At 36.5% G+C, this 27773-nt stretch overlaps 1 protein-coding gene across 9 annotated transcripts in view; it reads left to right on the top strand.

Annotated features, from left to right (window-relative positions):
- Window positions 1–27773, top strand: part of ROS1 (ROS proto-oncogene 1, receptor tyrosine kinase) — a 127945-nt gene that overhangs the window by 98286 nt on the left and 1886 nt on the right. For all 9 annotated transcript variants that reach the window (XM_015600139.2, XM_025042432.1, XM_015600142.2 and 6 more), the window contains 8 exons: window positions 1626–1761; window positions 2946–3108; window positions 4585–4649; window positions 5643–5772; window positions 11451–11548; window positions 11785–11988; window positions 12995–13129; window positions 20080–20243. In XM_015600139.2, the coding sequence (XP_015455625.1) occupies window positions 1626–1761; window positions 2946–3108; window positions 4585–4649; window positions 5643–5772; window positions 11451–11548; window positions 11785–11988; window positions 12995–13129; window positions 20080–20243 (1095 nt within the window). The remainder of the gene's footprint in view (window positions 1–1625; window positions 1762–2945; window positions 3109–4584; window positions 4650–5642; window positions 5773–11450; window positions 11549–11784; window positions 11989–12994; window positions 13130–20079; window positions 20244–27773) is intronic.

Below are 27773 nucleotides of genomic sequence, written 5' to 3'. Positions count from 1 at the left end.
TTCCTACTGGGAAGAAGTATTACATGAAGAATCTTTCATCTGACCTTTGCCTGCCTACTTGTACATCACCATTGTTTAAACCCTAACTCTAGTGGATGAACATGAGATAATCTCAGACAACCTATTGTGCTTTCAAGACATCTTATGGATATCTGACTTTCTCAGGACTTAAAGGTCTTTATTCTATTTGGAACTCACAGATTTTTGAGTATAGCTAAGCTAATCTGGTTATTTGCTTTTGTAGCAGTGCATGTGGTTTTATTAATAGGAGTGTGTAAGTGCATGAGAAAAGACTGAATTCTTAAAATAATGGAAAATAGAAATTGTCTTAAAATTTGTATTGTGCTGAGAGCTCTCCTCAGTCTGATATTTATGAATATAAAGTCGAATCAAGTGTTTAAAAATAAGCATTGACATCCTTTGCTTTGGTGAGTGGTCATATCTAATGTGCAACATTAGCCATATGCTGAGAGCAGAGGGAATGATAAAGTGTAAAACATGATTGCTGACCTAGCGAACTTGCCATTTAATTCAAGAAGTAAGACTGATCTGTGTGAAAAGACAAATAATGAAATATGTGCTACCCAGTAAAAGGCAACGGTAATCGAATTACATATGATAGTGACAGAGTGCTCACTGAGAGCCACAATTAGCCTTATAAGTTCAGAAAGAAGAGGTTGCAGAGGTCTCAGAAGGCATCACTGAAGATGGGAGGGAAGGGTGCTTAACCTGTGCCTTTAAAAACTAAGAAGGTTACTGAGAACATTTCAGGTTTGAGAAATTGCATTAGCAAAAATACTTAAGATCTTTCCTTGTGTGGTCCCTCAGATGGAATTTCACTTGACTAAAACTCTAACTTGTTGAGTACAGAAGCTACTATGGAATAAATTTCAGATTTTCATGACCATTTCACAAAGCATCCTTGCTGTTTTCAGCTTTTGAGCCAATATTCTTGCATAGATGGATCACCTTATTGACATAATTGTACTTTAATCTTCAAAAATATCATTTATTTTTATGATTATAAAAATAATATCCACTCATTATATGAAGAATATAATACAAATCACCCACAACTAGGGAAACAACTGCTAACATTTGACAGGTTTCATTCCAATAATTTTTCTCTGTATTCGTATATATGAATATGAGCAACAATAGATATGTGCTCTTGTATTTTGCATTTTTTAAAAGGCATGCCATTTTATTGAAAGCATTCCTCAGGTCTACTGAGAAGTATAACTTGGACATATCTGGACTCAGAAATGAATTTGTTTCACTAATAATTATTATGCAACTGTGTTTTGGTTTATTTTGACCCTGGTTCATGGGTGATTTTGAGAAGCTGTGATATTAAGATGCTTCAACTTGTTTATAAGAGCAATAAGAAATATATGAAACTACTCTGAAACTGAGATGAAAAGTGAGATGGTATAAATTATGTGTTTTTATATAGCTTTGTACCTAGACTTAATTAGTTTTTCTATTATGGGCATATTTTTCAATCAAATTCTGTTGTACCAATAATGTTCTTATATATAAATGCTTAAAATGTACTGTTAACATTTTCTAAAGGGAAAAGGAAGCAATGCTTTATTTGCAAATTATGTCTTTTTTCTTTGTAGTCTGGCATAGAAGACTAAAGAATCAAAAAACTCCCAAGGAAAGGCTGACAGTTCTCATAAACGAAGACAAAGAATTGGCTGAGCTGCGAGGTCTGGCAGCTGGAGTAGGACTGGCTAACGCCTGCTATGCAATACAGTGCGTGACTAGGGCCGTCGTCATGGGGCATGTAGACGAAGAGCGGGCAGGGGTATCCTGGTTTATGCCCATTAGTCTAGCACAATTATTAATAATACACCCTTCCACTCTCAGATGTGACCTGGGATGGATGGCAAATGACGTGGGTATCCTATCCTAAGGAAAACAAGCAAAAATCAATTGTTTTCCAGTGTTTTATCATGTAGTTCAAAAATAAATGAAACAAGGATTTAAATACTATGTCGAAGAGAGTAGATAGTAACATGATTGGTTCAGATGGAAGCAACTGGAAGAGAGGAATTTCAAAGGTCTTGTGTGTTTGCTATTAAGGCAATTTAATTCTGTTTTCAGAAGTTGTATGGGGATTGCCTCAAAAAACTCTTTAAGCTAGATCAGTTTTGAATTTCTGTTGTCTTCATGACTAAAGAAAACATTTAAATGTCTTTTTATATAATACACTATATTCTCGTCTATACAAAAAGGAATTATGTAGTCATAGGCCTTGGAATTTATAATACAAGACATAAAAATAAAGGATTTGACGTAGACACAGAAGTGGTCTAAATTAGCTATTTAGAGGTGACTTTTCCTTGAGAAAATACTCAGCACATCTGACATTCAAGATTCTCTTTTAAACATTCAAAGGTTTTAAAGCAGAAGCATTTTTTTCACCTTATAATATTAAAAGTAAAAGGCTTGGCTTTTTAAAAGTTAACCTGATAGTGATGGAGTTGGTTTTTGTGGTCATAGGAAATTTTTTTTACATAAGAAATCAGATGTGTGAAATAGTTAAAATAAAAGCTTTTTAGCTCATATATCCAGATGTATTTATGACTAGTTTGCAATAGCTGTTTACACCATAGGTAACCTAAAGAAATTAATAATTGATAACTTTAACAAAAGAAGGTATAGTTGAAGATCTTGAGGCAATGCAAGCACAGGCATGTGTCTATCAAAATGAAGGTGCTAGAAGCTAAGCGACATGGTCTGTTTGGTTTTGGGGATAGGGAAGGAATATTCTGAATGATAGAATAGGGAGGAATAGGAATTCAAAATTTTATGTCACTGTATCACCTAGAATGTACTAAAGCATTGCAAGCCATGTGATTTCTCTTTCTCTCTTAAACACTAACCATTGTAAATCATATATATTTTGGGAGACCAAAAATATTCTTATTTTCTAGTACTCTTCCGACCCAAGAGGAGATTGAAAGTCTTCCTGCGTTCCCTCGGGAAAAACTGACTCTGCGTCTCTTATTGGGAAGTGGTGCCTTTGGAGAAGTGTATGAAGGGACAGCAGTAGACATCTTAGGAGTTGGAAGTGGAGAAACCAAAGTAGCAGTGAAGGTAATGTGGATCTTTTAACTCTTTGACATGTTATGTAAGCATGTTTACCTTGATTTACATAGATAGAAGAAGGAACTGGCAGAAGGTAGGAGCCTGTCCATGGCTACAGAAATCACTATGTTTTTCTTCCATTTCCTACATAAGCTCTGTAATTAATAGTAACCTCTTTGATTACTAATTAGTTAAGACCCAGCAGACAGTTTCTGCTCTTCAAATATAATAAAGATGGGGTTGTTAAGCACATTCTCAAAGTACTAGGAATAGGGCAGATTGTAAATATTTTAGGCTTGCTGGCCATATCATGTCATTTGCAACTATGCAACTCTACCATTGCAGTGCAAAAGTGCCATAGTCTTGTAAACCAATGAGTGTGGTTATGTTCCAGGTAAATTTTACTTATGAAAACTGAAATTTGAATTTCATATAATTTTCATGTGTAATGAAATATCATTCTTTTTTATACTTTTTTCAACCATTCGAAAATGTAGCATGTCAGTTATACCTCAATAAAGCTGGAAAATAAAATAAAATAAAAATGTAACAACTATTTTCAGATTGCAAGCTGTACAAAAATAGGTGACAGGATGAATTTGGTCCACAGGCTCTAGTTTGTTGACCCCTATACTACACAATTATTCATCATGGTATATTTAATGTCATTTTAAGGAAGCGCTGGATATACTCTCAGATTTTTGTAAAATTTTCTTTTGATTGAGGGATGATGAGTCTTTTATGTAATTGAACAATATCTTGCTCAAAGCTTGTTAGGAATTTATTACTCTAAGGGTATGCTATACAACCAGAAAAGTTGGCAAAATTCTCTCAACTGGTTTAAATAAGCGTTTCTTTTTCTCACATAACAAGATGACTGCTGGTTTCAGGGCTGTCAGGTCAGAGCCATTATATCTGAAATTCTTTTGACTTTGTGCATGTGTGTTACCTCATGGTCCCAAGATGGTTATCAAAGAATCTGGCATTGCATCTTCATACAGGCCAGAGAATTCATTGACCAGAACTGAGCCTTATTTGCAAGAGAGGGTGGAGAATTGTAGAACACGATTTTCATGATTACCTTAAATCAATGGTCTGAGAGTGGGTACCTTATCTTTAAGAAACAGATTAGGGTATTGTTAACAAGGAAGCAGGGGAAAATAGATATTAGGTAGAAAACTGAAAAATTAAGAAATTTGCCTACATGTCAAATTTGTTCTCCTTTTAAAATTTCTACATTTTAAGAGACTTTGTGTAAATATTACTAGATCTTTTATCTATCAGATTTTCCTACTTAAATACTTTCAGTAACAAGAGCTAACTTTTGAATAGGCTTGCAGAACACACGCACATGCATTATCCATTATCTGTTTCAAGCTTTCAGGGTAGATATTACAAAACGAAACAAAGATTGTCTCCATTAACCCACTGAGCTCACAGGAATGTCTGCTCTACTGATTCCCAGCTTTCTTTTACATTGCACAGACTTTGAAGAAGGGCTCCACAGACCAGGAGAAGATTGAATTCCTGAAGGAGGCACATCTGATGAGGTATCAGGGCAGCTCTGAAATGATTCTTGCTTGGTATGGGCAGGAAACTTTTACAGCTGACTGGTGGATTTTTAACATTCAAAATGACTTGACGTAACAGATCTTGCCCAAAATGAACATGGCTGAAGTTTAAACAGAAACATGTCTATAGTGACAAGTATTCTATGAAAGCTAGTCTTCTGAGCCTGGGCATAGGTAGTGCTTAGGCAAAACATTTTTCTTTCTTAACAAAACCAAAGGAAACAAACAGCAACAACATTCATTATAAGGTTTAATAAAATTAAATTTGCACTAGAAAAAAAAGAAGTGTGTATTGTAAATGACTTCTGAAGCTGTTCAGCTTTAAATATGCTTATGTTCTAAATGTGTAATAATGCGTAGTAGACCAAGTATGAGAGAATTCTCCTAAGTACAGTAATACCAATGAAAATATCCCTTGTCTTAATAACTTATCTCAAGGTTAAAGTCAGTTGATGACCATGAAAATGGCTCAAAGGCATCGTAAAGGGAAGACCCAGGCAGTAGTCAATGAGGTCCCAAGCTGTGTTATTAGATCAGGGCTTACTTGCTTCTGACTTCTTGAGAAAACAGTTGTAGCCAAACCTGCTTGTCTGAATTGTTTCTTAAAAAAAAAAAAGAGAATATCTCATACTTGTGATGATCCAAAATATAGTTTTCAACTATCTTTTGAAGAAGGACGTTAGTTAAAATTACTCTCTTTTTCAAAATATAAAATAATATAAATGTGATTTCTTCTAAAATTCACCCTATTCTATCTGTATGCATTGGCCACTAGGGGTTGCCGTATTACCTTTGTAAGGCAAGCACACAAACCAACGCTTGGAAAAGGCAGCTTTCATTTATTAGAGAAAAAAAAAAAATCATTTGTTTTGACAGAAACTATAGATAAGCAATTGCTCTATTCCACAAAGGCCCTCAGATAGGACTTCTATCGCTGTCATGTCATCCCGCCTGTCTTTTTCCATCTTTTAGCAAGTTTAATCATCCCAACATTCTGAAGCAGCTTGGAGTTTGCCTGCTAAATGAACCCCAATACATTATCCTGGAACTGATGGAAGGAGGAGACCTTCTCACCTATTTGCGTAAAGCCCGGATGAAAGCGGTAGGAAATGGGGTCCACAGTATTGGTTTTGTAATGCAAATACCCTGTAATGTCCTATTAATTTTTTTTAAATCCAGTAGGTTGCAGTTTTGGCCAATGATAGAACCTTAGAAAACTTTCTAGGAAAGAATTCTTAGATTTCCTTCATGTTGGATTAGAACAATTAGCACCCTGGACTAATTTCTAGAATTTTCTGGTTATTTGAACCTATTTTTAGTATTTTACAGGAAAATAGGTCCCTCACTGCCAGAAACATGTTTTCTGGAGAACAGAGATTATGTGGCATTGGAAAAGGCACATCCTTCTTTGTAGTGAATCTATATGTATCTCAAATTGATATTTCCAGCCCTATGTCTTTACTGAGTACTAGACTTTATGTCCCTACCAGTTGACATATCTGTTTGGATTTTAATAGGCAGCTCATACTTAATTGAGGCAAAACAAAACTTGATTTCATACATCCTTTCCCAAGCCATCCATTCAATTCCTTGCTCTTTTCCTACAGCCACACTAATAGTTCCTGACAGCTCCACAGTTCTGCTGACAAAATGCAGCTCCAAATACATTCTCTGTTTTCTTCCCAGTGTCTAGAGCAGTGCCTGGCACAGTGGACACTGGAAGTACTGTGGAATGAGTGCCAGGGGGTGACAGCACCTGGAGGAACGGACTTTATTCATTAGATGAGAAACATATGAGACAAAACAAGTAACTAAAATTTAAATCTGTAGTTTAAAAAAAATGGTTTTCATTTCTATTGAATTACATAGTATGTAGCTAAAAAATTTAAAGGTATGACAAGGTTTATAGTGTTTTTCATTATCTAATCCCAAATGCTATTTAATCCCCACATATCAGGCATCAACACATTTCTCATGATACTTACTTCTAGGTTTCTAAATGAATACTCTGCTTATACTGCATATTAATTTGTCAATCCTGGGGGAAATCTATTACCTGCCTACTATAAAAAATGAAGATTTAACTCTCCTAGACTTATTCATTTACCAGCCCAAACCCCACCAGCTCTACACACAGAAAAACTTTGTTTCTCCCATCCTCTGACCGTACCACAATGTTCAGATAAATCAATATTGCAGGTTTACATTACTTTGACTGTGTAATTATTATTTGTAGCCAAATTACTCAAATGCTATGATTGTGTTTTTTTCCTTAGGATAGTTTAATAAGTGTTTCTTCCACCACCCACCCCCCCATTTAGTTTTCTATATACCTAAACTTCCTAACTCTTTTCTCAATATGGTTAAATATATCAGATAATCTAGCACCAAACATTTTTTTCTTGGGCACTTCCAACCTCGGGCCAATACGGGTGCTTGTTCTCTGGGCTGTCTACACAGCTATGATACAAGGAGTTTCCTTCACATTTACCCTGGTAATTTCCACGTTGGACCTTTGTTTCCTCTATTCTATGATTTTAAGGAGCGGGGGGGTTCCTTTTTTCCCACCCCCTTTCTTTCTTTGAGAAAATGTGCTTTATTCTTCCCTCCCACTGGATTAATAATTTGGCTGATTCTAGGTTGAAAACCCCCTTTCTTCAACAATAAATCCATGACATTTATGTTTTCTAGCTTTTACAATTGTCATTTTGATTCCTGGACTTATGATCAGAGACCTGCTTTTTGCCCCTCCTCTTTGGAAAACTTGAGGAACCTCTCCTTATCTATGGTACTTTTCACCCATCTCAACACTCACCTGGGAAAAAAACGTTCTTTTCAGCTCCAGAAATTTTTTTTCATATTAGTTCTTTGATAGTAAATAAAACACTTTGTTCCTTAAAATTTCCTTGTTCTAGAAACCCTATTAGTTAGATAATGGACTGCTTGCTTTGCTTTATCCTTTTGTCATATTAGCTGTTCTCTCTTATTTTCCAACTGTCCTTTTGCTCTCAATTCTGATAGATTTTCTGTTTTATAGAACTTAAAATTTTAATTTCATACAGACTTGTTCTTTTGACCACATCTTAAAATTATTTTCTGTTTTTTATTTCATTCATGCAAAATCTTTTCTTATTTTTCTTATTTCGCTAGGATACTACTTTATAGTTTTTAAAAGTAGTTAATTTTCTTTCTGCACTGTCCTGATTTCCTTTCTTCTTTGTTCTGGGATCTGTTTGTAATGTGGGAATTTCTCAAATGTTGGGTAATTCTTCATATTTAATAATAAGGCCTAAGGAGCTGACTAGAACCTATGTGGTCTTCATATTTAATAGTAAGGTCTAAGGAGCTGACTAGAACCTACGTGGCTGTGACAGCTTCCTTTTGGTTGTCAGATCGGACCCTGCTGTTCCATTGTGGGTCCCCTCATGACAGCATTGGATGTCTTCCCTAGCATATGCCAGAGAGCAACCTGCTGGTTTCCTGACTGGGCAGTAGAGCCTAAGCCTCAGTTCAGGGAGTCAAGATGCTGAAGGGGGCTGGAGGTCTCAAGGCTCAGCACATGCATACTCATTTAGTTCCCCTCTCCATTTTCAGCACAGTGCCTTAATATGACTGGTATCTTTGAATATGGTGCCACTCTGTGTGTGTGTGTGTGTGTGTGTGTGTGTGTGTGTGTTTCTGTGTTCCATGCACATGTGCCTGTTTCCTGCAGAGGAAAGCCTCCTGCCGTGGTGGGGAGATCTAGGATTTAGTCACCCCTTAAAATAAACTTCTAAACATTCCTCTTGCTTTCAGTCCTGCCACTCCCCCTACATTCAGAGATACTTGCTACCTCCAATTCCAGAGCCTTTATGGGGTTCTGTAGTGAAAACAGCTTAATCCTTATCTTCTCCCTCTGCGGGCGGTCAGCTTTCACTTCTGTTGGCTCCTCTGAATTCCCACTTCTCCATCTGCTTTCCGTCTTCCAAAATGTTTCATTGTGCTATACCTAATCTTCTGATCTATTTGTATTGTGAGATTATAAAAACTTCCCTTCTACTGTCATTTCAGTAAGGTTTGGGGAGAGAGTGAAACCGTGAAACCAAAAATGCATCAGTCCTTCATCTTTAATAAGAAAATTTAGCTGTAGTTTTTTTTTTTTTTTTTTTTTTTTTTTTTTGAGGAGAGAAGATGAAGATAGACTAAAAGAAAACATAGATCTGCTTTTTGCAAATTATTCCTATTCATCCAGGGTCCTGATGATTATAATAATTACTTCTCAAGTGCACTTCAGTTCTTCTACTGCTTTTCCTGCCACCTGTGCAGGACAGCTTCCGTGCTTGATCTCCCTCATTCTGGTCATACAGGACAGGGTGCTATTAGGTGCCGAGTGCCAGAAATAAGGTTCAGGGACCTTAGCGGAACACCACAGGCTCTGAGCCCTCATCATGCACAGTTCATTTGGCCATCCATCTCTCCACTGAAAGGGCTCAGAGCAGCGTTCTAGCAGAACCACAAACGTCCTTCTTATCCCTATGCTGGGACTATATTGTTGGGTTGACTGCATAGAAATTGACTGCAACTAGGCCCATAAACCTTATTCTATTCTTTTATTCTCAGGGTCTCAGTTTCTGCATCTATAAAATGGGATATCAAATCAAAAACTCCCTCAGGAGTTTTCTAAGACTATATTAAGGTACAGAAAGTAAAAACAAAGTAAAAACAAACAACCAAGCTATTGGAATAATACAAATACATATCCAGAAACAATTGAATTCATCAAATATTTGCTCAGTGTTTATTGTACAACTGTGAAGGATGTGGCTCTTGCTCTCAAGAAACTTGCCACATGGTGGGGAGGGAAGTCACATATTAATAACCTCATTTATGATGGAAAGTGGGAGGGCCCATTAGAATAGAGTAGAGAATATACTACTGAAGCATAGAGGAGAGAGAAATTTCCACCTGAGAAGTCTTGGGAAGGCTTCATGGAGGAGACATAACCAAGGCGGGAGACAGAACAGTCTCTGAAACTACACCCACATGAGTCATGGAAGGCTCTGACCAGGGACAGACCGGAATGGAAATTCAGTGTGTCTGGAGGGTTTAGCAAAAGATGATAGATGGTAGCCCAGGGCAGCATCTGGAGTGGAGGTAGTACAACAAGGGGTGATGAAATGTCCTAACAGACTGTCACAGGGGCTTTCGGGAGTAAGTGATAGAGATCCAGGCAGGCAGGCAGGCAGGCAGGCAGTCAGGCAGCATTCTGAAACAGGGCGCTAACTGCTAGACTAAAGTTCAGGAGCAAGATTCTCTGTGAAGAGAGTCCTTACAAGTAGGGTAGGTTTTGTTAAGAGCAAAGCAGAGTTTCATTCACAGAGGAACCAGTAAACCAGCTGGGATACCTGGCAGGTACTCAGACCCAGACTGTGAGACATCTAGTGGACGAGAATAGGGTTGCAGGGGACTGATTCTTGGAAGCAAGGTCTAGCCTAGTAATCAGACCTCAGTGTGGTTGAGCAGAACCATGGCAGTGTTGAATCCCAGATATCAGAAATCTTCCTACTTGAAGGACAAGGCATGAGCTTGCTAGGGGAGGCAGAGGGAGCAGCACTTAAGAGTACTTGTCTATGAGGAATTGAGGGATTTCAAGATTGGGAATCATTATGGATGCTCAGTGAAAGATGTGGATGTAAATCAAGGATGAGGAGGGCATTCCAGGAAACAATGATATCAGGAATATAGAAGAGAAGCTGAGATATTCAGAGAAGGTATAAAACCCCACAAGTTCCCAGTGTGAGAGAAGCACAGATGGTGAGAAAAGAAACAATGGGAAATAAATGGATATGAGGAGAGGTTGGTGCAGCCTGGGGCTGCCGTGGGGGTTGTACTCAGGACTCTGTAATCGACCTTACCAGCAGTGGGTTGTAATGAAAGGCACTAATTAAAGCACAGGAGGCTGGAGACATGGGAAGTTTGAGATGAGTCAGGGATGATAAAGGCCTGAACCAGGGTAATTGCAGGGAAATGGCGAGGGACAGACAGTATGTAAATGTAGCTTCCTGGCAGGAACTTTGAATTTTTACCATATGGTTCTAATAAAAGCTTCAACTGGCATTTTTCATGTAAAGATCATTCTAGCCAGTACAGGTTCAGTTTATTTGTGCTGGATTTCTTACATAAGTGGAGTAATCTGTCACCTTGAAATAGAGTCTGTATTGCTGACAATTTATATGGGGTTCATATGAGGAATGAGCCCATGGTCATGACTAATATTATAGTGTGACATTGAGCCAAAGACTAAACTAGCTAGCATTGATTAAATTATCATTATTACTACTTATGAGAGCAGTTGTTGTTTATTAAGTGCCTTTTATATACCAGCAAGATTACATATCTTACCTCAAATCCTACACAATCAGGATTATTATTTCCATTTTACCTGTGAGAAAGTTGAGTTAATAAAGCAAAATAAGCAAGTTCATACAACAAGTAAGTAGCAGAATTGAGTTTCAAATCTTGGTCTGTCTGAACTAATACCCTGAGATCTTTCCAACAAAGATCCCATACTGCCTCTGCTTACTAAATATTTATGTACATTTGGGCAGAAAGCATATAAGTTTAGTTCTTTTCCTCTTTGCTTGAATTATTGTAACCATAACTAAAAATTCCTTTAAAACAATATATATGTATGAGTGTGTGTACATGTGCAAATATGGAGGCATTTATTTATATATGTGTGTATAGTGTGTGTATTTTGTGCAAACTGGAGAAGTACCTATAATCTTTTATTTCTTACAGTTTCATGGTCCTTTACTCACCTTGGTTGACCTTGTAGACCTGTGTGTAGATATTTCAAAAGGCTGTGTCTACTTGGAGCAGCTGCACTTCATTCACAGGTACAGTGATATCCTGGATACAAAGTTTTTATGGATATGGGCACAATAATCATCTGTAGTTTAGGTAAAACATACAAGATAATTAAACATTTTCATTCTTTCAAAATAACAACAATTTCTGTAAAAATTCTCTCTTTTATAGACATACTAGTACAATTTGTCTGATCTCTGGAACATCATCATGTTTATTATTATTATTATATTATTATTATTATTAAATATAGCTTCTGTTGTAGGGATCTGGCAGCTCGGAATTGCCTCGTCTCTGTGAAAGACTACAGCAGCCCATCACGGATAGTGAAGATTGGGGACTTTGGACTTGCGAGGGACATCTATAAAAATGATTACTATAGGAAGAGAGGAGAAGGTCTGCTCCCTGTTCGGTGGATGGCTCCAGAAAGTTTGATAGATGGAATCTTCACGACTCAGTCTGATGTGTGGTGAGCTTAACAGGATACAGAGAAACGTGGGAAGAACCATCTCATGTCAGAGCCAAAAGGGATCTTCAAAGGTTATCTAATCCTGTTTTTTATGTGAGAAAACAGAAGACCAGAGAGGTTTTGATTTGCCTTAAGTAAAGTAAAAGCTGGTGCTAAGGTGGGACTATTCCTGGGTCTCAGAAGTTTAGAGACTTCTCCCCAATCAGTTTTGATCCTTTATCTTACTAGTGTATATGAAATACCTACGTTTACTTCAGGTATTTTATTATTCTCCCAAAGTGTAGAGGCTATGACTAATAGAAATTGGTACTTATGAATTAATGTCCAAGTATGTGTCCAGATGCCAGCTATTTTGGGATGTTTGATCATTAATTTATAAGTAGACTTTAAATCATGAATCTTGAAAAGATTAGGACATGGAGGAGGTTTAGATAACTTTTTATTATTTGAATAGAGCTCATCATTTTTGCTTGTTGACCCCAAACTTTGATTAGAGCTGCTCAAAATGTAAAGATTTGTTCAATAATGGTTGCGCTGAACTGGCCCTAGGCAAAATGGGTGATGAAATAAAATTAGTTCTTCAGTGCTGCCAGTTTTTATTCATGCCTTCGCTAAGTTTACTAGCACTCAAACTCAGAAAAAAACAAACAAAACCGTGAAATGCTTTCTTACTCACTCCTAAGTAAGTGTGTCTACGTACTGACACCATAAAAGCCTTGGATAATGGAGGTCTGCAGTTCAGGTTCAGCCAGGGAAGAGAAGCAACATTTTGTGTGTGTGTGTGTGTGTGTGTGTGTGTCTCCACTAAGTGTTGCTAGTAGGCAGTTGCTTTTTCTACTTTTTCTTGGGGTCAACTTGCTTTTAAGTCTCCCAGTTGCCTTTGATAGGGCCAATAATGCCAATCACAAAATAGACCCCCATAGTCCCAGGAACATTACGTTGGAGAAACTGCTGTAAACACGACATTTGTAATAAGTATAATTAAAGCAAACTCTAATATCCTTAGGTCTTTTGGAATTCTAATTTGGGAGATTTTAACTCTTGGTCACCAGCCTTATCCAGCTCATTCCAACCTTGATGTTTTAAATTATGTGCAAACAGGAGGGAGACTGGAGCCACCGAGACATTGTCCTGATGATCTGTAAGTTAATTACGTTAACATAAGCACCCGCCCCCCCCCCAAAAAAAGTACATATGCAATCTTGTGCCTCATAGGTAGAGTACTTAAAAATAAAAACTGGAATTTATATATTTTTATATCATACATGAAATAAAAATGGATTGTGACAATTTACTAAATACATGATGGTTTCTTTTTAGTTATATGTACACATGATATTTTACTTCAGAAACAATATTGGAAGAGTAGAATGTATTTTTATTCCTGGTTAAGTGAATTCTAATAAATAAAACTCTTTGTGTGTGTGTATGTATGTGTATGGTGTGTGTATGTGTATGTGTATGTGTGTATATCATTTTATTTTGGAAGATCTGACTCTAATCTGCAAATTAAAAGATCCTATTAAATGAGAATACATTGTTTAAAAGTTGGACTGATATAGCCAATATTGGGATATAGTACTACTAAAAATGATATAGGTTGTTAGCTGTTTATGAGCTTAACATGAAGTGACTTAGTATAAGTGACTATCAAATTGATTCTGGCCACTATTGAATTCTAACAAATTCATGATCCTCAAAAAGTTGGTGATTTTGATCGAATTATAAAAGAAAAACAAGCCAAGTTATTTTGCTAAGTACTAATCTACCTTCTTTGAATAATGGAAAATTATTAAGTCTTGAAACTTTTTCCAAGAGGTGTTTTACCCAAGAAGTTTCTAAAAGAACATACAAGCAACAAGCATAAATGCCTTTATTATGTGCATGATACCATACTAAGGACTATCTGATATAAAGAGCTGTTTAAACCAGGGCCATGGCTCTTCAGCATCTCAGAATGTGTTTTGAAAGAAAAGACACACACATGGAGCAGCTGGATAACAAGCCAACATGTAATAATGTGCTAAACTGTGTGGTACAGACAAGTGCAAAAGGAATTAGCAGTATGCGGATACACACCATGGTTCTACTGCCTTGACTGTGCTGTGTTATTTAGAGGATTATTCAGACCGGAGCCAAAAGATGATTAAGATCTGGGCACCTTGGTTGGATGTTCTACTGGTGAATGTTTTTGTATTATTTAAATCTTCCAGCTAGAAGAAGATTTGAATCACTGCTTGTTTCTAAGTTAGCTTTTATAGCCTCTGGGATATTTACAGGGAGATTAGACATACACATACCTGAACAAGTTTGGCAACAATGCCTAAAAATATGCTTCAAATATTTTGTGAAGAGATGGGGAAAATTTTGTAAGTTAAGGATAAGAAATTATACAAAATTTGAAAACCTTCGATCTAGGATCTAGGGGGGAAATCCAGCATACCTAAATATGAAGTATATTTTTTAAAGATAATTAGCAAGCTAGTCATTATTTTGCATTTTTACACATATATCAAATACTCAGAAAATTTCTCCAGAATTTTAATCACATGAAATTTTCATTGTGCTGTTAGAATTTTATCTGGCATATTCCCTCCTGCTCCCAGGGGTAATATACCTCATCACAATAATTCATTTTTTTAATTTGTTAGGAGATACAGAAAATCTGTTTGCATAAAGTTAGCAACTTGTAGCACTGTGCAAGGACTACAAAATTGGCTGTTGCTTTTTTTTTTTTTTTTTTTGGATAGGCACTTTAGGAATTAGTCACTGTAGTATACATTTTGATTGATGTGTTTGTATTGTTTGGAGAAGAGAGAGGTAGATGATTAATAGCACTATTGTGGAGCAGAAAAATGTAGGTATGTTGAACTTTGCTCTATTCCAAGGTATCCAAAAATGCAACTGGAAGGAAGAAGAAGGTGTGCTAGAAAAATGCTAGAAAAAAATGTACCTGATTATAAGCAGAAAATGATAATATTCTATATAATTTTATCTTGAAAAATTAGTTGGATATGGTTATTGCTCTAATTTTATAAAAATATAGTTTCCATGAAACCAAAAATTTCCATTGATGGTTTGAAGTTCATTTGAACATCAATAAATTAAAAAGTAAACAATGCTCCCAGCCCTCTCTCCAAGTGCTGTATGACTCTCAGAGCCCCAGGAAGGGTTAACTCATTGCCAACCAGGAAAATAAGCTGTGCTAGGAAATGGAGCTCTGAGCAATGCCATTCAATCTGGCCATGGCCTTAAGTTGTCATGATAAAGATTAACTACTCTCCTTAGAGTACAGAGAGAACTGATTTTTATTTGAAGCAGTTCTCTGAGATCACAGGCCCAGCTTAGAGGGTTGAAAGTCTTCACTGAGCCATGCTGCACCTTCTATTCACTGCCTAAATTCTCAGCACCTGGATGCACTCTGGGTCAGGTGAGCCTGTAGATGGATACACTATGCTTAGCTATTAATGGAATGCAGGAGTTCAGAGCATTCCTCTCTTCTCTCCATAGCATGAGATATATGGTGGAAAGCCCAGTCCTCAGTATTCTCTTCAGCTTTTGGTTTGCACAACAACCACACCACTCTCAAAAAGAAACAGGATCAAAGGGCAATCTACTTCAAGTGAGAGCTCTTTGGGGTTCTCTGATAGATATAGCACAGTGGCAACTGGAATTACTGAACAGTCTCTCAAATGGAGGGAGCAACAAGGGGAGAACCAGAGGTTCACCATCTTATTTTCACTCCTTAAAAATATGTACATCTAGATGACAATTGACTCTCCAGGATTAGCATAATGAGTAAGGGAGTTCTTAAAATCTGTACTTTATGTGCTTTGTTTAAATACCTATAGAAACTTACCCCCTTAATACTGAAAGATGCCATGGAGTTTTCATCTGTTGAATTTAATTGTTTTATGAATGTAAGGACTTTACTTATAGACGCTAATAATAAACATAGTTAATGACTCTGGTGTTATTTTGCAACAAAAATTGAGGCAAAGAGGAGTAAAGGGTTGGCATGGTGAAGGAAGGAATTTGAACCTGAACCCTTAGCTAAATGAGATATTTCCAGTATGAGTGTGTATCTGTTTAGAGCTGGAACAACCAGCCCAGGTAAATTTTAACAAAAGTTAATTACTTGTAAGTTTATTTTAGAATAATATTTGTAACTATAAGTTAATGTAAATACCTAATGCATGATATTGAATTGTGACAAGTGCATATTTGTAAGGAAAGAATCTTATATCAAAGAAATAGTTGTTATTAATTTACCTGGAAGATGTAAAAAATTCATTTTTCAGGATTAAATTCTTGAAAGCTTCATTTTATTCCACTGCCAGCTTAACGCCATTGAAGAGCCCAAGTGGTCCTCGTAACTTTTAAGTGACTATGGCTTTATAGAGTTCTTTTCTTAGTCTAGGACAGTTTGGTGCTCATTTGTCCCTGGATGGTGGAAGAGAAAAGGTGATATGTTTTTGTCATCAGGAAATTAAGAAAAATGATTAGCGACTCAATGTAAATCAAGCCTCTATAAATGAAAAAAAAAAAAAAGGAATATCTGCTTAAATATTACATAGATTAAACAAGAGGCTGATGTTTTGGAGGGTAGTGTGAAAGGGTGAGGTGCAGAGTGGCTAAGTGGCAACTGTGAAGGTAGCTTCTCTCTCTTCCACCCTCCTCCTCTCCCTCATCCCCTCCCTTCTTGCTTCTTGCTTTTCTTTTCTCTCCTTCTAAATAATCTCCATGAAGTGTCTTACCTTCTTTGTAGAATGATGCAGGATATAAATAATAAAACAAGTAAAAACTTCATAATTAAAATATGACAAGTCTTGAGAGAGTCTGTCTATTCTTTGGCAATATCTTTGAATCATAACTTTCTTTTTCAGAAAGGATATGCTTCCTGTGGAAAATTATACTTTACTTTCTCTTTTCACTTTCTAAGACTATCCTTAGGTTAGTCATCAACATTCTGGTTTAACTACTACTTAAAATGTTTAACAATATTTTATTTCAAATCTAATCATCATTCATTGGGATCTTTCTATCATCCCTGTTTCTAAATGCCTCAGGTTATAAAGAAATATGTAAAAGAGTAGGTTCTCAGCTACAATTCTGATTTTTAAAAAATAAAGCCAAGTTTGGCACTCTATATCCAGAATGTAAATTCTTCATCATATATATGAAAAGTCATCAGATCAATACTAGAAAGTAGACCAATATCAGTTTTCCCCATAGTACTCCGATATTGAATACTAACTCCGACCTGAGGTGTTTGTCAAAAAATGAAAGAGATGGAAGTGGAATTTTCGTGCCACCTTATCAAAAATGGAGATTACAGTTCCTAAAATAGATTCTAGCTATTTTAAATACAATACCCATAATGACTTCTGGATCATTGTCAACTAGTGATTGAATAGGCCCCTGTTCTAGCTCCATTGCCTTTACCGTAGTCTAAACCACCATTATTGCTCACCTAGTCTTCTTTAATAACTTCCTTGCTTTCAACTTGCCCCTCTACACTCCAGTCCACACATATAAGCTAGAGTAATCCTTTAAAAATATAAAGATCAGCAGCTTCCCATTGTAATGTCATATTCAGCTCCTAGCCTGTCTGAGACCTGCATGATCTTACCTCCCTCCTCTGACCTCATCTCTTATACTCTCCCTGTCAATGACCTCGCTTTAGCCACACACACATCCTCTCAGATTCTAAAATGTGCCAAGCTCTGTCCAAATTTACAAATTTGCACGTGCTTTTTCCTTTTCTAGTGTGTTCCTTGACTCCCATCCCCCACCCTCACCCCCATTTCCATAACTGGCATCTTATTTCCTCACAGAGTTCTTCGGCTGAAATGTTACCACTGCAGAGGGGACTTCTGTGAACAACTTACCAAAAATGTTCCATCTTTATCAGATTTCACATTTGTTTTCTTTAGTACTTTTTAATTTTTTATAAGAAAAATGCTTTTATTTCTGTTTTGTTCTTTGCACTTGGCAAATACATCCTATACAAGTCATATTTCTTTTTTTTTAATTTTTATTTTTTGATTAGATTAACATTCAGTGTTTATATTAGTTTCAGGTACACAGCATAGTGGTTACACATATATATAAATTTACAAAGTAATCCCCCCAATTGTCTATAGAACTTATAATTTGCAATTATAGATTTATCTGTTGATATAGTAGTCCTAATATTATAAAATACTTCCTAGTTTGTTTGTTTTTTTATCAGTTTCTCTCTCCCTGCCCCCCAATCTGCCTTGTAGCTCCAGAAAATCAAATAAGAGAACAGGTACTTGACCTTTTTAGTAAGTCCATAGACTTGAAAACCAAGCCTGCAGCAAAGAGGGTTATCTAGTTTTTGTTCATTGTTAACGTATTAAATGCCAAGTTTGAGTGACTAGGACCTAAAATTCTACATAAGAATGAGCTAACTTAAAAGAGAGGAAGTGAGTAGAAACCCCACTCTTTCTAAGCCTTGTCGAAGTGTAAGAAGAGACCTTGACAGATGAGAGGCAGAAGGGTGATCTTGGTTTTTTAGGTCCTGCAACCTCCTCTGTAAGCTTCAGTCACGTTAGGTGTGGGCAATACCAAGGGCACGAAGCAACTGCCCACTCCTCCGTGTGTGGGAAAATGGCAAGGAGATCATTGAGTAGGGGACCCTCACACTGACATGGAGACCCAGCATCATGAAGAAAGTAGAATGCCTGTTCAGATTGAGAACATGTAGCTTGAAATTTTAAGCCGCCTTTGTTTTCCAAAGGGTGTGAACATTCTGTTGAAAGCTAGAGATTAGGCCAAGGAGTACCCTGTGGGCATGCAACAGAAACAGGAATGGATTTCCTGAGCCTTGGCTGCAAATACTAGGGTGGTACAGTCTCAGAGAAGTCTCAGAAAAAGGAGGACCAGTTCAGTAGAGAAAGGCCAAAAGAAAAGGTAAAGAGATCGTAGACTGCAGATAGCAGCTGATGCCTGCAGAGTGGAGCACACCAGGCACTCCTGTGGAATTCCTGATCTTTTCACTTTGAGGGACAGTGGGGTCCAAAGGATCCTTCACCGTGTTGTTAAAAATCACAGAAAGCTTTCACCCATCGTGTATTCTGACACCATCTTGGAGAAGAGGATAGAGGGAGTAAAATAGTCTAAAAATAAGAAAGATTAAGCTATTATCCAGAAAAGACTAAGCATTACCTAAAAAGTTTATTTAATATATTGAATTGGACTAGATTTTAAAGTGCATTGTGCTAAAAACAGTTAATTTCCTTCTGCTAGGTGGGGGCTCTGAGAAAGACCTGATTAGTTACAGACAATATGAATGAGCTACTTTTTTTTCTTGCTCATATGGTTTGTAATGAGATAATTGTTATCACCTTGTTACATTTACTACATATGTCCCTATGAAGACAGGAGCCATACTGCCACATCTCTAGCTCTGGATATACTGCTGGTACAAAATAAGTGCCCAACAAATCTTTGCCGAATGAATGAATGAACACAGGTTAAGAGTGCTGCGCAACAGTTCTTAGACAACTGTTAAGGAAAAGATAATATTTAATCAACCAGCTATCAATGTCTGGGGGAACTGAATCTCTTAACCTGACAGTGTAATAAAGAGTAAAGGCATTAGAATCGAAACTGACTTCTATCTCTGGTTCTACCACTAAATATTTGTATGGTTTGGAGTAATCTTAGATTTTGTTTTAGATATGAATGTAAAGTCTTTTTAATTGTCAATATTTTTTATAGCTCTTAGTTCCCTTGTGTATTGAGTGAAAATTATGCAACCATCTGTTTACCTATTCATTTGGATTAATAACTGTTAAAATAATGTTGGCTTTTCAAAAGAAAAGTGTTATCTAATAAAGGTAGTAATGTTGCAAGCCACTATTAAATAAGAAACCAAAGATTTTGTACTGATTCATTTATATTAATTATTTCATTTATATTAAATATAATTAATTAATTGCATTAATTAATTAAATAACCTTTTTTTTTACCCTCTAAAATGACCTTAACTGGGTTATCAGTAATGGTTGCCTAATAATATCCAATCACCATTCACTTTCTTCTCTTTACTCACATATCCAGGTGGAATTTAATGGCCCAGTGCTGGGCTCAAGAACCTGACCAAAGACCAACTTTCCAGAAAATTCAAGACCAGCTTCAGTTATTCAGAAATTTTTTGTTAAATAGTATTTCTCAATACAGAGAAGAAGCAAACCCCAGTGGAGTCCTAAATGAAGGCTTCGAAGGTAAGTTTGATTCTTCGTCAACATTTTCTGGCTTTCTCTACAGCATGGATTGAATAAGGTTAAGATTGGCTATATACAGAAGACATTTTACTGTGGGTAAGAAAAAAATTATACTGACACCATCCTCATAATAAGTAAGAGTTTATTATAGTCCTCTTTGAAAATAATTTTGATTTGCATACTAAATTTTAAAAAAGAGAATATTGATATGGCCTCTGGATTTATAATCTCAAATAGTAAGGAGGAGAATTAACATGTTAGACTATATTTTCATGAGGTCTGTTCTTTTGCTCCACCCCAGTTTGGACCTCAAGTGCAGAGTGAATTAATTATAGACTCTTAGTTTATGGTCCATTATCATCATTGGTCCATGGAGGGCTCCTCTTTTATATTGTTCATTTCTTTAGTCCTTTTATCTCCATATTCCTCTCTTGTTCTACTTCCTTTCTCCCACGCCGTTAATGTTTTTAATGTGTATCTTTTTATTTCTATATTTTTCTGCAAAATGTGCATTGTATTCACAGATGCTATTATGTTATATAATGCTTCTTTTCTTTTTTTCATTAAGTGGTATGTTCTTAAGAGCCATCCATACTGCTAATCCATTGTTTCTAACTGCTGAGTATTTGGGCTCATAGTATGACTACTATAGTTGGTCACACCTTACTACAGTCTAGTTGGATTCCACAACTTCAATATTTTAGCAAATAAGAGAATAATCTTCTGGAGACATTCTATTGTGATGGACAGACTAAGCCTTGTAGTTCTGTTAAGAGCACAAAACAGAATTAAAATGAATTGACAGTAGTTAGTTCATTTCCAAAATCAGATTACAATACATTTGCCTAATTGGCTACATAAAAATGAATTTCAAAATGATCTTTTCTGGCTGCTTTAGAACTCCTTCCCAATATTAAAAGTTCATGGCGCCCCTCCCCACACCCGCCTCCCCGCCTTTTAACTGCAAGAGCTTAGAAATAAACCTGGCAAGATGGATCATGACTCAGAATCTCTCAGAAATTAGGCCTCTTGGTATTTGCAATGATTCACTGATGGCTGTCATGGAGTCATCTCTCTACTGTAGCCCATGGTGAGACCTTAACCTTGAGTGATGCACTTGACTAATAGCAGGGAAAAATAAGAAGCCCAAGAGGAATATCTGCTTGTCTTGTTTGCCGTGTTTCTAACTATGTATTTGGAGTAACTTTGGATCCATGGCATAAATGGAAATAAGACTGATCATGCGGCTTCTTTAACTTAAATAGCTAGGTGACAGATTGGAAAGGGCTCTGCTTTCCTTGAACATGCATCATAGCCCTCGTCAGATAAGCCTTATTAATACTGCTCACATTGGCACCACCTGCCTTCTCGTCATGGAACTGAGCTGAATCTAAGAGTGCCAAGGGTCAAGCCCTTAGGAGTTATAACTGCTACTGCAACTCCCATCCTTTCAGAGGTTTCTAAACATATACTTACCTATGTGAAGATGACACAGGATAAGGAAAAACATACCTGTAAGCCATTCTAGATACTATCAAGTCCTCATTTTCTAAACATTTACTTCATGCATTTCTCTAAATGAAATTTTGAGAATTTTTTTTTAAAAGTGATTTTAACAGATAGTCATTGGCTTTTGTCCAAGGCATAGTGTTAAGTATCCAAATTTAATGTATTCCACTGGGCTGCTTTAAAGAAAAAGAACTGAGAATATTTCTTTCCCCTAAGAAACTAGAGTCAATTTCTTTAATTTTGGATATCAAGTTTAATAGTGAGCTCTGCTTCTACTGGTGATTTTGAAAGTTGTTCTTGTCATGAGACTGTCTCAACACCGGAAAGGTGGCTATCACCAGTTCATTGAATGACACTGTTTTGCTCAAGCCATTTGAATCTGCTGTTGCTGAACCCAGTTCTTATTTGCATAGCCCGATATATGGCAACTTTAGGGAACCACAATGGGGTGCTTTGCCAGTAAGTAAAATTAAATCTTGTTCCTAAGACAGATAAACTTAATGCATTTCTCTAAATAAATTTTATCAAAATCACCAGTGGAAGCAGAGCTCACTGTTAAACTTTACATACAAAATTAAAGAAATTTAAGTTGACTCTAGTTTCTCAGAGGAAAGAAATATTCTCACATCTTTTTCTTTACAGCATTCCCATGGAACACATTAAATTAAACTGGGTTGAGTTGAATGTATAGATATCTCAAAGGCAAGCAGAATGTGGTTTTGCTTACTGCATTGAAAGCACGTTTTTCTTACTAAATCGCTTCTCTTATCTCTAGAAAGCCACATTTAACTGATGACTCTAATTCAGACTTATTTGTGAATATCATTTTTGATATTCAAAAATGACCTTATGAAATTAAACATAATCATTATTTAAAGGTTTAAAAAGCATTTTTATGTTATCTTACATCAACCATAAAAGTGATTCCTGAGTCCTTTCTGATTTTCCTTTTCACTTTTCTAGTATTTAATCTCCGTAATAGTTCTTGCTATATTATTTATAACTACATTTAAAGATCTTTATTATAAAAGTAATTTATAGTTATTATTTAAAAAACATAAAATTATCTAAGAGTAAAAAGTAAAAGTCTCCTGTTTTCTCTGTGTCTTCACGTCCCAGTGCTAGCCATTTTGCAATTTGATTATATGCTTCTAGGTATTTTATATGCATATACAACCATTTATAAAAATGTTCATTTAAGTATATTTGTATGTGTACTGGCTGGATTCAGAGATAAAATTTAGGTAATCTAGACAAATGAGTGGGTTGTAGATTCTCTGGTCAGTTCTCCACTATTTTTTTTCCTTACAAATGAAATTTGTAAATTTTTAAAGATTTGGTGAGCAGATACTATAACATCTGTCAGAAGCCAGGAGGCATTCTATGTTGTCACTGAGAGGGAATCCATGTTCTGTGGGAGTCCAGAGGAAGGATTCTGAATCCACACTGTGCGACAGAGGAAGAGTCAATAAAAGCTGCTGGGTGGAGGTAACTTCTAAGCTGAGTTCTGCAGGGAGGAGAGAAAAAATAGTATTTCAGGATAGAAGGAGTGGTAGGTAGAAAGACAGGGAATAACAGTGAGCGGAGTGTGCATAGAACCGTATGTAGTTTATCATACATGGAGGGAGGGGAAGTAGCAGGTGATGAAATTGGACAGATAGTGGTTACACTAGTCAGGTAAGAAATGAAAATTAATGAAAACTGAATTAATAAATGGTAATAGGTGTAGCGAGAAGGAAATGGATCCCAGAGTTACCACAGAGGTAGATGCTGTAGGACATGGTATCTAATTAGATGAAGAAGAGAGAGGAGATAATGATGAGCCCCAGTGATTTGAGAAGCTAGGGCGAAAAGTAGTGCTCTTCCCAGAGATGTGGCAATAGGAGGAGGAACAGCCTTGCACATGGTTGATTCGAGCTGGGTGTGGGATAAGTGGTGAAGCCCAGTATTCAGGTGAAAGGCCTGTCTTGTAAATATATGTTAATTGAAGTCAAGGGTAGAGATGAAAGCATTGACTTAGAGTGTACAGACTAAGAAGAGATGTGAACGATGTATAGGACTGAGAGAACAGCCGATGTAGGAGGGACCAACAAAGAAATATGGTGAGCATGGAGATGAGAAACCACAAAAGAAAGAGTAAAGTTGTTAGAGAGTGTTTTCATGGAGGCTTGCAAAGGCGGGAGTGATCAAATGCTACAGAAGAGTTCCAAAAAGATGCAAGGATTTTACAGTTGCCTTGTATTATATTTTCAAATGTAATTCTTTGCATATGGAATCCTTTTCTCTAATATGTACACATTGTTAATAAAAATCATGGAAGCTGCCATAATGGGTGTTAGGAGGGCCTGAGAGCTTAGTCTCTACTAGAAGTCTCCATAAACCCTTGAGAAAATCTTTTTAGCATATTGAATTACCTAGTTCACCTGTGAGGCTGAGATAAGTAACATCCAATGCTTACAGTAAATACACAGAATAAGACCCTTTTTGTAAATGACTATTAATTGCAATAATAGCTAACTTTATTTTAGGACTTTTTTTCTATGCCACTCACTCTGTTATGTAGGTAAACTCATTAAATCCTCACAATAGCTCTATGAGGTGGGTATGTTTATTATCACATTTTACAGATGTGAAGACTGAATTTTAGCAACTTGCCCATGGTCATACTGCTGAGGTGGGGTTGGAGTCAGACTCTATTCCAGAGCCTGTGCTCTCAGCCTTCACAGAGACATAGCTGGGTAAGGAAACCGCCAGCACACTGTCCCTAGTTTGTTACCAGTAGTGTGGTGCATAGCTAGGTATAGTGAAAAAACATTACTCATGGCCTACTACTAGAAAGGATGTACCAGTTCATCCTGGTTATATTAAATTCGTTTGGGCAGACTGAATTAAAATTCTAAATAGTGTTCAAAAACATAGAGAAGCAGATATAAACATGCAGAATAATGATACAGGAAGAGTTTAACAGGAAATATAACCAAACTTTGCTAATTTAAATAGAAACAAGCAATTCTGTTCTATGACAGACATTGCAATTTTAGTTAAAGGGAAATTCTCATTATGCTATTTACAATGAATGTCATTTCTGAAGATAAGGAATAAGCGATGTGGGAATGACTAAAAATTTTGATAATTGAGATGTGACTGAACAAAAGTGGCAGACAATAAAGAAAAAATAGAATGAAAGACAGAGTTTGCGTATTTGAAAAGGAGGGAGGTCATGGGACAGTCCCTTCAAGGCAAACCTAAACTTAATTACCTTTTTAATAAAAGAAAATGTACTTAATAATTGTATACTGCTTTGCAGACTGGCGGGCATATTTAGCAAAGTCAGTGAAGTATCTGTCTTCTTTGTTATTGTCGGAGATATGTAAGAAGATAAGAAAGCCATGGGGAAGGACATTTTTGAAAAGAGATAAAAAGGCATTAAAATTAACAGGGAGCAATAATACCATGCCTATTCCATGGTCCTACTGACCTAATGGGGTAGAGAGGGGATAGAGAGAGAAGATTAGTAACATATCTGGGCATCTAGTAAAAATATCCCAGTGACTTCATCCAAACATTTGTGTAAACATCACCTCATCAGTCCCAGAGAGTTCTACAGGAAACAAATCTAAATGCTCCTCTGCTGTTCTAAACATAGCCAGTCAGCCGGCATATGTCTCGTCTGTTAATACCCCGTCTTACTTGGAAGTCTTTATTTTAATATTTCCTTCTTAAAGAGAGGGTTGCCGAGTGCATGCTGTCTTTGTTCAGGACCTCTGCTTTAAGGTCTGACCTGCAGGCTTTCCATTCGTTAGTTTTTAAACAAAAATAAACAAACAGTCCCCCCACAACCCGCCCCCCCCATCTCTTTATGCAATAAGAAGATGTACTAATTGCTGAAAGCTTTCCAGGGTCAAGTTACTAAATATTGCTCTAAGTGCTATGAACCAATGAAATAGTTAGCTAATGATTTTTCTTTGACATGTGGCACCAGAATTTTTTTTTTAAATCATTTATTTGCTTTATATAAAAGTTTTTTTCTCAAATAACAATAAGCAAAAAAAAAAAATCATGTTTCATTAGAAAGTTTCCTAATATGCTATTTAATAGGATAAAAGTATGGCAGTGAAGCAGCTGGTAACATGAGTAGCTCAACCTATATTGCAGATTAAAGTTTTTGTTGAAATTCTAAACTTTTCTTTAGCCTAATTTTTTTTAAGCCCTTTAGGAACAGCCTAATTTTCTCAATAATCTGGGCCACTGGACTACTTACAGTTAAATATTTCTTTCTTTCTCTCACTTTTTGATATTTTCTATTGCTATTATCATATATAGCAAGTTATTCTTATGAGTTTCCCAATGGCTATTAGTACATATTGACAATAATTATAATATTTAGATCCTTCCATAGATATTCAGCACTTATGCACTAACCAAACCTGGCATCTGATAAAGTTATTTCTATAGGGGAGATACTTTGCAACACTCTCTGACTATTCATGTGGTTTGAAATATGCTAAAATGATGTTTGAACAATGAAGAGGAACATGAAATGATGCCAGAGAACTTGTGAGCCTGTAACCTGGCCATCCTGTTTGTTGGCATTGGGGGGAGGGGGATTCTGCTGAGAAAAGTCAGCACCTAATAATACAGAGTAGTGACAGTAATTCACAAGCTCTTAGAATAAAATAAGCTTTGTATCAGGTTTGGAATTTGGTAAATAGATCCATTAAATTCCACCAGGAAAAAAAAAAAGGTACATGATACTTCCCTTAGTTCTTTGAAATTACTTCATTTTCCCCATATTTCAATTTCAAATTCATTCCAAATAAACCCAACCTGGATGTACATTAGGGCTGAGCACGGAAGGTTGGCAGCGCAGCAGGCCCCACCCACGCAGTTGGATGCTCTCAAGCCAGAAGATGTGAGGAGAAAAAAGGAAAAGACCATTATCTATCTGCTGAAATATTTCCGATTTTTCAAATACACTTCATGAAAGGACAATAATATTTCTGATTGTAATTTTTTTTTTCTTTTTTACCCAGGTACTGTACAACACAGAGATCAGAAAGTGTGGATAAAAAACAATTCCCACAATATATATTTGTATATTTATTTTACATTGTATATTTATCTTCTCAATTGGCTAGAATTTTGTGAAATATTTCAGAAGCGCTGCTATTAGGTTTCGGCAGGAATTCTTATGCTTTTCTAAGTAAGAAAGTCAGCCTTTAAGTAGAGAAAAACAAAATAATATGAGTGTAATTGTGAAGGTCGATTACCCTCTGGCTGCCCATTTTTCTACTGCCACTCCTACACCACACACACGTGTGTCCGAGTCTGTGCAACTCAAGGACCCTGTAGAGCACACTGCCCACCACGTGGGTCCTCCTTACCAAGGAAACAACTCTGTCCTTCCCTTGTGGAGGGTGAAAATGAGGACACAGACTCAAGCCAGACAGTCTAGATTCAAATTCCAGCTGTGTGATCTTGGACAAATTATTTAACTCCTCTGTGCTTTAATTTCCTCATACGTTAAATGGAGATAGTATCTACTTAATAGAAGAATGGGTTAATGTAAGTGTAGAGCTTAGAAAAGCACCTGATGCATAGGAAGTACTCTATAAGTGTTAATAACAATAATTATTATTACATTTCATGTCATTTTCCATTTACCCTTGCCAGTCCTGTGTCCATTCCCTAGAGAATCTCATCCTTAGAGATCATAAATATACAAGTTTTAAATTTGCTAATTAGTGTTGATAGTTTATATGCTACTTATATCAGGGGGACAACTGAGCGCCAGCCATATTGGCTGCCTAGCTGTTCCTCAGTCCACACTCAGCATGCTCCTGCTTCCAGACCCTAGTTCTTACTGTTCTCTCTCCCTTGAATCTACTTCCTAAGATAACCACATGGTGAATTCTCTCACTTAATTCAGGTCCCGACTTGAATTTTAGAGAGGACTTTGCTAACACTTTATCTAAAATAGCAACCCTCTGCCACTGTTACTTTCTTGTCCTTTTTCCTGCT

This window comes from Pteropus alecto, unplaced genomic scaffold, assembly GCF_000325575.1.
Source record: "Pteropus alecto unplaced genomic scaffold, ASM32557v1 scaffold79, whole genome shotgun sequence".
In the NCBI taxonomy this organism is placed as follows: Eukaryota; Metazoa; Chordata; class Mammalia; order Chiroptera; family Pteropodidae; genus Pteropus; species Pteropus alecto.
This window is presented reverse-complemented; position numbering and strand designations above follow the sequence as displayed.